We start from the raw sequence: 11,239 nt of genomic DNA on the forward strand, positions 1-11,239 counted from the left end.
CTCTCTCTCTCTCTCTCTCTCTCTCTCTCTCTCTCTCTCTCTCTCTCTCTCTCTCTCTCTCCACATATAGACGTCTCCCATTATAAACAGCTGTCCAAAGAAATCCAAACAGAAGAAGCTTGCTGCAGGCCGGCACTGTTACCTTGATGTTGGCACCCCATAAGATATTGCACAGCGCCAGCCTTTCCTCGTGCAGGTTCTTCTGTGCAGCAGCCACATACACCTCCGTCTCGGTCGTCCTCTGCTTGACCTTGGACGCCTGTAAGCAGTGCAGCAATCAGCTACCGAGTCGGCCGTAAGTCAACGCGCTACTAGATATGGCCGTACATATATTAGGCCTTATTTCGTTACGCTTTCATTAGTACTACATATACAGGCCGTAAGCCGGCTCGACATTACGTAGCATCTGCGAGCATTTTAAACTAAGAACGATCTCAATGGCTCGTGAGACACGTCTTAAAAGGCTCCAAATCTATCTAGTTTACGCGGATCTGAATCATAACTGCAGTACGTTCTATTTCGAATCTTCGATCGCCACTGCGGGTCAATTTCTGGGCAGCAGACTTAGAAATAAGTCTTAAAACTCAGATTTGAATTTCTACGATGTAACCAATAGCAAAATCCAGGAAAATGAGCCAGCGCCGATCAAAGGTTTACCAGTCCTGGACCAGAGGGATGGGCTGCCATTTCTAAAACCAGTTCTGGCATTCACTAGTAGATGCTTGCGATGGAATTTATCACACCAGAGAGCTTTTAAAAACTAAAGGCGAGTTAAGACGACCTTGGCATTCGTTTCTCACTTACATTGACCTTTGCCTCTATGATTGCGTATATTCTCTCGATGCCTATGCTCACTCCGACACAGGGAACCTTCCTATTTTTAGAGTCGAACATGCCGACTAGCTCATCGTATCGGCCGCCTCCAGCTATGCTGCCAACGCCGCCCGGTTCATCCGTGGACGACAAGTCCTTCTGGACAGCTGGAAAGAGACAGAGAAGGGGCACCGTAGAAAAAAAGTAAGAAAAGAGAAGCAATCGAAAAAGAAAAGTAAGAGTTTCGAGCAATCGAAAAAGCCATGGTAAGTACACACTCGCCACGATTTCGGGCGCGCCTGAATGATGATGAGGCAACCCGATAAATTATTTATATTAATAGAATGAATTTTTGTATCGATTAGATTTGAATTTTAGATTAGACGGGGTACGGAATTTATTACTCACCTCCACTGAGAATAGCTTCGTATATGACTCCGGTATAATAATCTAGACCACGTGCCAGACTAAGATCGAACGACACCTGGAAACAAACAAAAATTTAAAAAATAAATATAAAAGGCACGGTTCAACATACGATATCTTGTAGCTTCGAAAAAATGTCACACGCCGAGTCGTACGAGTCTTGCACGTAGATTGCGCCACTCACCTTATCCAGCACACCATACAGATCACAGTATTTTAGCAGGAGCTCCATGTCCTCCAAACCAGACATGAATCGCTTGTTCTTCGAAACACGCTCGTCCCGTTTTAGCTTCTCCACCAGTTCAGGGCCACCTACAAGTGCAAACAAAGTGTCCAGGTCAGAGATGGGATTTTGTGCATCGATAGCAGACAAAATAACACCACATCCACGCACACCACCAAAATAACACTCCATGAACAGTTTTCCATTCTTTTCAACTCGCTCCCTGTTTCTCTCTCATTCTCTCTTTCTTCTTACCCTTTTTATCTGTAGCATTCACGCATCACCATGACTAATTGCTCTGTGCGTGCGTGCGTGCGTGCGTGCGTGCGTGCGTGCGTGTACAAGCGTGTGTGTATACGTGTTTGTATATATATATAATGTAAATTGTTTTGTTCTGACACACAGGTAACGATGAGACACGTTGCTTGATCCTCTCCAACCTGAGTCTGTGTATCTATGTTAGTAATGTATGTATGTATGTATATATATATATATATATATATAATGTTTTACGCAGGTAACGATGAGACACGTTGCTTCATCCTCTCCAACCTGAGTCTGTGTAAGATTCAGAGCGTCGGCTGCGTCGTCTGCTCACAGACCCTCATGGTGTTCGACCGCTACCCGCTCATAGATGGCACCTTCTTCCTCAGCCCCATGAAGTACGACAGCGCCATCATGCAGGTACGAGCGTGCGGCGCCCGTCTAAAGCTGGGTTTCACATATATGCGTCTAAACCGAGGAATTGCTCCGACCTGTGATTGGAGGATAAAAATAGACCCCGCCCACTCCCGCCGCATACGCTATTAGGCTATGACCGGTAGGAACGTGTACTAACTATCATATGGAGCGAACGATTTGAGTTACATTTCTATAAATTCTAGCTATTATAGACACATGTCTTAGCCTCAATCTCTGTGAATCTTTAGTCTATTGAAGCGCGATTGGTCTAATTAATTAGCAAATATGCACGCGCGGCTATGACCGGTGAAACGAAACGTCACGAATTCTATTTTTATCCTCCAATCACAGGTCGGAGCAATTCCTCTGTTTAGACGCATGTGTTTCACATGACGTGTTAGAATTATGATAGAGAATCTACGTGTAGCTGAGATTATGGCATTGTACATCCGTCGTATATCATCCTCCCTAAAGCTGGGTTTACACTACCGCGACTTTTTGTTTGCGAATTGGACCATCTTCCCAACTATACAATCGGCAGTGTAAACGCAAAAGTTGCGCGACCACCGATCGATAGCAACTAGTTGGGAGATTAGAGCATGTTCTATTTTCGCCAACTCGGAGTTGCCGATTTGCGAAATTTGTCCAACTGGCCAACTCGCTAACATAAAGTCGGTAGTGTAAACCCAGCTTAAGTCACCAAGCGAGAATCAGCAGGGTGTGTTATAGTCCGCGGCGCCCGTCTAAGTCACCGAGTACAAAATTGCGGTTTCTTGTTTACATTGCCAAGCGAGAATCGCTGGCGCCTGTCTAAGTTCCCAAGCAAGAATCGGCAGCGCCTGTCTAAGTTGTCAAGCGAGAATCGCTGGCGCCTGTCTCAGTTACCAAATGAGAATCGCTGGCGCCTGTTTAAGTTCCCAAGCGAGAATAGGTGGTGCCTGTCTAAGTCGCTAAGCGAGAATCGCTGGCGCCTGTCTAAGTTACCAAGCAAGAATCGGTAGTGCCCATCTAAACTTAGCCAATGAGAATCTCCTTCTTGCAACCTCGCATAACCCCGCGCCATGTCGCCTGACCCCACGCCATGACCTCTCTCTCTGTTTTACTGTGTACTCTGTAGTCAGTAGCGGGGTACACTCTCGCTTACTTAATTACTTACTTACTTACTTACTTACTTACTTATTTACTCTTTTTATCTGTAGCATTCACGCATCACCATGACTAATTGCTCGCCGTGTACTTGGCACTACTAGACATTGATGAGACATTATATGTATACTAGGTGTTACTAGACATTTATTAGACAGGTATACTAGTTGTTACTAGACATTTATTAGACATTGTAGGTATATACTAGGTATTACTAGACATAGCTTATTAGGTTTATAAATCTTAATCAAACACATCTCACCTGACAGCCGAACAAACTCTCCGATGCGATCGGCGACCTCAGCGTCGAGTCCCTTCTCATCGATCATCTCCGTCCGCACGTCCACCCACGGCGACTACGCAACAACAACCACGTGACCACGTTACTACGGCAACAACCACGTTACCACGGTGACTACCACAACAACCACGTGACCACGTTACTACGGCAACAACCACGTTACCACGGCGACAACCACAACAACCACGCGACCACGTTACTACTGTATCATTCACCCAACGTCAACGGTCACAGACATAGACATAGCAACGTACAGGCGACGGTAAAATTAGTAACATCCATAGTGCTAACTGGGGTTTGAAATTCCTATTACGCTACTAGACAGTGGCTAGTGCATTTTCTATTGGGCTGCCTAAGCGAACAATGTGGTAACTTGGCTATAACTAGTCCTAGATCTGAAATAACATGACAAAAGACAGGTGCACACGAGCATAATTTAACAGTGCGCTTGTGTTATTGACAAACTTTCGAGGATGGCTAGTGGCGTTACCAGATCGAATAACAAGTCTATCTGGTTAGTGAAAAAAAAACAAGCTTGCAACTCTGTTATCTTTAATGGCAAGTCGCCTCCATATACAACACTCAATACTGAGCTAATATGGGAATGAGCTATATGAGCTAATGGGGGAAGGGGAAGTTCAAGTCAATCACTATGATGCAGATATCAGCTCGTGACAACGGCATTGTCACCACGGCGACTACCACAACAACCACGTGATCACGTTACGATGCTGTCATTAACCCAAGAACAACGTCCACCCATTGCGACTACCACGACAACCATGTGACCAACGTTACTACGCTATCAGTCAGAAAGAGCAACGGACAGTCGATGGTAAAATCAGTAACATCCATACTGCTAACCGGGGTTTGAAATTCCCATTAAGCTACTAGACAGCGAAGTCGCCCAGCATGACATTGAAATCATCTCGTGACAACGGCGTCGCTACCGCGCCGGGGTTCATTCTCTCACCTTGTCCAGCTTGTCCACGGCGGAGCAGATGCAGCGAAACTTTCCCTCGGACACGCCGCACACCTGGAATATGCCGTCTAGTAGCTGCCTGTGGTTTAGCTGCGCAGAAAAGACGGGAGGTAAGCACGGCAAAACGACCGAAACGCGTGCGCACGAACCAAGTCGCTTCGCTCCCAACGATTACCGGTCGATTCTAGAGGATTGGACAGAGGTGGGGGAGGGAGAAAAAGTGAGTGGAAAATATCCCAGTAGCATTACTTGCTTGGAAAATAAACAGCGCAGTTCATAAACAGAAACAAACCAGATAATAAATAGAGCTTTATGACACAGAATTGTAGACATATCGTCAGGACAATGACATGATAACGAAGTGCCTAGGGTGTGACAACTAGTAGATGCCAGATCCCCACGTACATGTAAAATCATTAAAAAAAATCGCCTACATAATTTAGTATAAATAACAGCCGGTCTAGACTTAAAATTCTACAATCTAGCAATAATTGTTTTATTTTAGTATTTTTACCACGAGGTGGCAGCATGTCTCAGTCGCACTGTTTACAGTAAATGCAAACCCACCGTGCAGGTTACTCTAAACATCGTCAACCCGTCGCACATCACCGGCACCGCCTCACCTTTATCGTGTAATCTCCGAGGTCTAACGATGATAGGATCTCGCTAACGATCTTGACACACTCAGCGTCCGGCAGCATGGGATCGTACTGCCCGGCGATGTCAAAATCCTGACAAAAAACAAATGATCGCAATGATCATTGCTTTCCTTGAAAAGTTTACCTATTCGCGCTTTTCAAAAAGTGACCAGTCTTTATAAAACATTTACGAAAAAATCGAATTGATTTACGACACTTTTAGGGTGCCTTTACACATGCTATTTCATGTCATTGACTGCACTAGATTGTCTGTCACTTACACACTGGAAGAATTCTCTAAAGCGTCCCCGCGCCAGAGATGGATTGTCTCTCCGGTATACCTTAGCAATGTGATACCGTTTAATGTTCGATATCTTGTTCATCGCGAGATAACGCGCAAACGGAACCTAGAGAGGCAGCTAGTTAAGGAAATACGAGTCCACACACACACAGCTCACATAAAAATACATACATGTATGCTAATAGCAAACCTTAGCATGAAGTATTTAGAAACGGTTATTATTAGGTTGTATTTAGAACTCGTGGCAGGAGCAAGGAGGGCCAGCTATTTGTGCACATGTGCATCTTTTACTACATTCTCCTCCCCCCCCCACCATTTCACAGAAACAATCCAACTTCTTCGCGATCATTAGAAGACGTACGAAATTTGTTATGAAGCTCTAGTGTGCGGACACACCGCGATCGCACGTTAGCCACCAGACTAGCAGGTGTCATTATAATAATTGGTGACGAGGCAAGGATACAGTCAGGTCGTATCTGAGAGATAGAATTTCTCCTCCCTGGTCTGCCATGTCATAGATGAGCTTTGAATCCTCTCCATACTTGCCTGTCAAAACTTCCTATATGTCAACAGATAGTGAAAGAAACATTAGCTTTGGATGCAGATGAGTAATGATCGAAACATTGCTATAAGCCATTATGATTAGCCAGTATGACAATACTTCCAGGATAACAAATGACTGTTTTAGAGGTTTTTTGAGTATGATACAACTGATGTGTCTTTTTGAAGAAACTTTTGCACCCTTCCCTAGAGTGAGTAAATTACTTAGAGCCATTCAGACGTAGGTGGACAGCATTACCTTAACAAATTACTAATCAATTCGCAGTTTTGAATTGAATGATTCAGTTTAGTTAACCAATAGTTTAAACACTTACCTTCAGTTCAAACACGGGCGTGTCGATTGTTTCAGCACCGTGACGTTTAAAACACTCTACAATCTTCTTAAAAACGGCATCTCTGATTGCCATCTGCTGAGAATCAAAGTCTCGCGTACCCTGCAGACAACAACACCATGGCAAACAACTGTTAGTGTTAACAGTCTTACACTAGTATGGGAGCATACGGTCACATTTATATATTATTGAAAACGCTTGCGCAGTATTAACGAAAAACTACCCAATTTGTTCGGGTTAGGACAAATTCTAGTCACGTATTGATAGCAATTTTAAATCTACAAAACTACTATTATATAACTTAATCATTAATTCACAATAAGCAGGAAAAACTTGCAGTAAAGCACTGCTGTGAAATCAGAAATAGAATAAAATCATTAAACAGAATTATGTGGCGATATAATAGGATTTACTACTGTACTGTACAATAGTACTATACTGTAGTACTGTACTGTAGTACTGTACTATAGTAGGATTTCCTACTGTAGCATTTACTGTGAAAGCAGCTGCGGGGCCTCAGGGTTACTGAAACGGAGATAGGCACTGCCCTATGCGCCTATGCTCCACATAGGCGTGGGGAAGATTTAACTTTAAACTTTAACTATAATAGGGCTATTGTCAGGCCTCCAACTGTAGATCTCTAGCTATGTGGATTTTACCTTGGGGCACTTGAGCGTAAACTTCTGTGGAGGTCCATCTCCCAACTGTGCTTTTAGTTCAAGCAATTTCGCTACTTCCTGTGATATCTGACGAGAAGAAAATATAATGGTAAGCACATGTATGTTTAGCTGGGTGCCCACATAAACCAGAGATGGTGACGCAATGAGTGTGCATTAATTTCTAATTCATTATGGTTTCCGTCATTAATTCCTGTACAGTCTAAAAACATTTGAGGGTAATATCAACGGAGACACACCATGCTTGCAATAGCCCAAGCAGCTATCCACCTTGGGATGATAGAAATCAGCATATGCTCTCACTGTCCCAATTAATTCTTAACTAGCATCACGTTTACTTTAACATTTCATATGCATGCCTGTGTTTAAACCACAGTTACTGCTAATGCCTTCAATTAGAAAAACTATAACACATATTCTATCAGCATCTTCGCCACGTAAATCTTTCTTTAGAACGGGACGGAAATGCGTAATAACGAAAGCTGCACAAGCCAGACTAGATGTTTGAGAATAACACGTGTAACTGTTCGCCACCTACCTGCTCGCCCGAGTTCGTCGCATAGTAACGACATTGTTTGTGGATAGAGCACGCGCGCATCAGTTGCCGTGCCGACGTGATGCGTCGCATCGTCATCACCGAGCGATTTTTGTTATCCAAACAATCACGATATGCCGAAAGTTTGATCGTATTGTTTGCGACGCGGCAGGGGAAACGAGTTTGAACGAATGCGGTTTGCGATTGAAGCGGTAGATGAACGACGATTCCAGCGATCATGGAAAGTAGAGAAAACACTGCATCAGACCTGTGACAGTGTCCGTCTGCCACAGACAGGTGCACATCAATAATCAACCACAATATTACAAAGGTTGTAAAAAACATTAATAACAATTAATTACAACATTCATAACATTAAACATTAAATTGTTAGCAAGAGCGTTCATAGTTAACAACACACTGGAAATAGAGATTAGCAAATCTCTGAGCCAGAGCCATCATATGTTTAACAAACTTTGGTACGTTTGGTTTGTGTAGATTCTCCTACGACAATTCAGGCAATTTTAAGATTGATGCAATTTCGTCCCCATGCTTACTATTTACATAATATTAAAAAAGGACAAGTTTATGGTTTGAGGAAACACCGATTTAGTTAGTATAGTTTTAGCCTAATGTGTCACTGTCACCCATATCATGTTATCCATGAAACGGGCGATTCTGGCCTTATATTCGTATTTACCTGTTACCACGCATGCATGAACCATGTAGTATGACATGCGTCTAAACAGAGGAATTGCTCCGACCTGTGATTGGAGGATAAAAATAGACCCCGCCCACTCCCGCCGCATACGCTATTATGCTATGACCGGTAGGAACGTGTACTAACTATCATATGGAGCGAACGATTTGAGTTACATTTCTATAAATTCTAGCTGTTATAGACACATGTCTTAGCCTTAATCTCTGTGAATTTTGAGTCTATTGAAGCACGATTAGTCTAATTAATTAGCAAATATGCACGCGCGGTATCGCTCATAGGCTAATACACGCGCGGCTATGACCGGTGAAACGAAACGTCATGAATTATATTTTTATCCTCCAATCACAGGTCGGAGCAATTCCTCTGCTTAGACGCATGTGTAGTATGTACATACGCCTACAGGCTGCAGTCTGACAGTGACGCACGAAGGGTCGTTGTCGTATAATGCGGCGTATAATATGTACCCGAAGTAACTATTTGATATGGTTAGGGTTAGGGTGTTAGGGTTAAGGTTAGGGAGTAGACGTAGGCGACATACTCGCCGACACCTCGTGCCATTCGGCTAAAAAAAAAGGCTAACTACCTGGCTGTACCCAAGCTAGGTCACACACACCATGGCTAGCTATAGCCCTGGACGTTTATTCCTTAGGGACTGTCCAGTATAGAAGTAGAAGTAGAAGTAGAAGTACTACATATATGACAACGACCACTTCAGCGACAGTGACTGATCGTAATGCTGTGCCGTACGCATGTGCGCCGGCATGTTTTACGTATATTACTTTAACAACAAGATATTACTTTTCAAGATTCATCTTACTTACTTACTTACTTACTTACTTACTTACTTACTTACTTCTGTGTGTAGGTGACGTTGGATGGTAAGACGATGTATCTGAATGCTGTGTGTATGGGCTGCCTGGAGGGAGACCGCATCGTGCGATGCCGTGCCTGCAAGCGCGTCTGGAGCGGTCAGCACCTCGTACTGGGAACCATGTACAGGTAAGCATAATGATAATTTCTTGCGCCCTACTCGGCTAGTGGGCTAGTGAAGAGATTTACAGTTTTCACTGGCAGGTGCTGCCGCATACAAGGCTCTCTTCTTGGCACCGATTCCACACTCTATCTCTTTTTGCTGAGTACCATGTACAGGTGTGTACCCACGATCTTTATTATTACTCTTACTGTTGTTGTTATTGTGATTATTATATTATTATTGTGTTGTTGTTGTTGTTGTTATTGTTGCTTTTCTTGTTATGATCATCGTTAGGCCTGGTGTGTTACTATCCTATTTTGATTATTATTTTTAATTTCCTTATTTGTTATATGATCAATAGCAAGATAATAACTCATTAGGCCTATCTTTTATCTTACTATCTTACTCTTGTTATTATTCATGATAAATATGATAAACTATAATAATGTGCAAAATAAGATATAAGTAAATTAAAAACGAAGATAGTAAAGAAATAAGTAAAAAATAACAATAACAACAACAACAATAATAACAACAATAATAATAATAATAATAATAATAATAATAAACTAACGAAACAATAACACACTAACTAATTATTCGTCTCTCTTTCGCTCACAGCTATGACATCTTCGCTGCACTGCCGTGCTGCCAGCAACGACTGACCTGCAACAGCTGCGTGCGGGCGATGGTGAGCGTCGACAACCCGCTGCTGTTCTTCAGCGAGTACTCCCGCTGCGTCGCCTGCCCGCACTGCAAGGTCCTCGACCACCACTACGTCAAGGGCCTCGCCTCCTACGTCGTGCGCGACCGCCTCTAGGGGGCGCCGCCGCCGAGGTGCGCCTAGGAAATGTCGCGGGGATGGGGGTCGCATCTGAGGCAGCGATGGTCGGAGGTCATTTGGAGGTCGCTGGACGTGAAGCCGTCATCGTCACATCATCGTAGCGGTGTCGTAGGAAATCTTGTCACCATTGGCGTCATCGACATCGTCATCGTCACCGTCGTCGTCGTCGTCGTCGGCGTCGTCACCGCAGCGGCGCCGGTGTAGGAATGTTCGTCACTGCCGTTGCGGTAGGAAATTCGCTGGGAGTTCGTCCGTTCGCTCACGAGACGAGCGAAGCAGTGCGTGCGTGCGTGCGTGCGTTCGTGCGTGCGTGTGTCTGCGTGTGTGTATAAACGTGTAATTAAGCAAGGCGGTTGCGCCGGTTAGTTCTTTTGTTTTCTCTTTGGCGCGCTAGCTTTCCGTCTCGATCGCTCGCCCGCACCCTGCACAACCGTTTTATCGATTATCGATGTCAGGACGACCGCGTTATCGGTTAGCTGTGCCCGGCGGAAAGAAAAAACGGGAGAGTGGAAAGGAACAGGAGGAGGGCGTGGTGAGGATTGAAGATGAAAGAAAAAGGGAACGGGGAGACAGGAAAACCCAGATCGGAATCTGCAGTTAGCAGCCGAAGCTTCGAATATCAGCCCAGCACTACTTCGACACTTCACAGTCGCTCCCGAATATCGCGTGACCTTGAAAAGCGCGCCAGTTTCTCCCTTCCCGTGACACGGAACGTGCCAGCCCCTGGCGGCGTGACCTGAAACAGCTCTGACTGTTGGCTGGTGACACTGAAAACCGCTCCGCGTCGTTTCACACGAGAGGCGGCTGGAGAGAGCTGGTGAAAGCAACAAGAAAGAGAGAGGGGGAGAGAGGGGCGAGAGAGAGGGGGAGAGAGGGGAGAGAAGAGAGAGGGGACGCAGAGAAAGAGAGACGATCGATGAGAGCAGGGGGTGGGAGAGAGCGGTGAAGCAACAAGAGAGTAGAGAGGGGGGAGAGAGAGAGAGGGGGAGACGAGAGAAAGAGAGAGATGTGAGAGAGGGGGTGGGAGAGAGCTGGTGAAAGCAACGAGAGAGAGAGAGAGAGAGAGGGGGAGACGAGAGAAAGAG

The 11,239-nt window shown here is 44.6% G+C and overlaps 1 protein-coding gene across 2 annotated transcripts in view; it reads right to left on the reverse strand.

The window, feature by feature from the left end:
* LOC106810789 (histidine--tRNA ligase, cytoplasmic-like) overlaps positions 1–11,239 on the reverse strand; it is a 25,895-nt gene that overhangs the window by 5,511 nt on the left and 9,145 nt on the right. The window contains exons 2-13 of one of the 2 annotated variants that reach the window (XM_014814237.1): positions 7,620–7,873; positions 7,064–7,150; positions 6,387–6,506; positions 5,975–6,070; positions 5,492–5,617; positions 5,196–5,303; positions 4,564–4,662; positions 3,552–3,645; positions 1,424–1,551; positions 1,222–1,297; positions 805–980; positions 143–259 (exon numbers count right to left, since the gene is read on the reverse strand). In XM_014814237.1, the coding sequence (XP_014669723.1) occupies positions 143–259; positions 805–980; positions 1,222–1,297; positions 1,424–1,551; positions 3,552–3,645; positions 4,564–4,662; positions 5,196–5,303; positions 5,492–5,617; positions 5,975–6,070; positions 6,387–6,506; positions 7,064–7,150; positions 7,620–7,856 (1,464 nt within the window). In that variant the 5' untranslated portion in view covers positions 7,857–7,873. The remainder of the gene's footprint in view (positions 1–142; positions 260–804; positions 981–1,221; positions 1,298–1,423; positions 1,552–3,551; positions 3,646–4,563; positions 4,663–5,195; positions 5,304–5,491; positions 5,618–5,974; positions 6,071–6,386; positions 6,507–7,063; positions 7,151–7,619; positions 7,874–11,239) is intronic. The other variant, XM_014814238.1, reaches the window with a different exon arrangement.

The sequence above is a fragment of the Priapulus caudatus genome, unplaced genomic scaffold (genome assembly GCF_000485595.1).
Source record: "Priapulus caudatus unplaced genomic scaffold, Priapulus_caudatus-5.0.1 Scaffold473, whole genome shotgun sequence".
Taxonomy (NCBI): domain Eukaryota; kingdom Metazoa; phylum Priapulida; class Priapulimorpha; order Priapulimorphida; family Priapulidae; genus Priapulus; species Priapulus caudatus.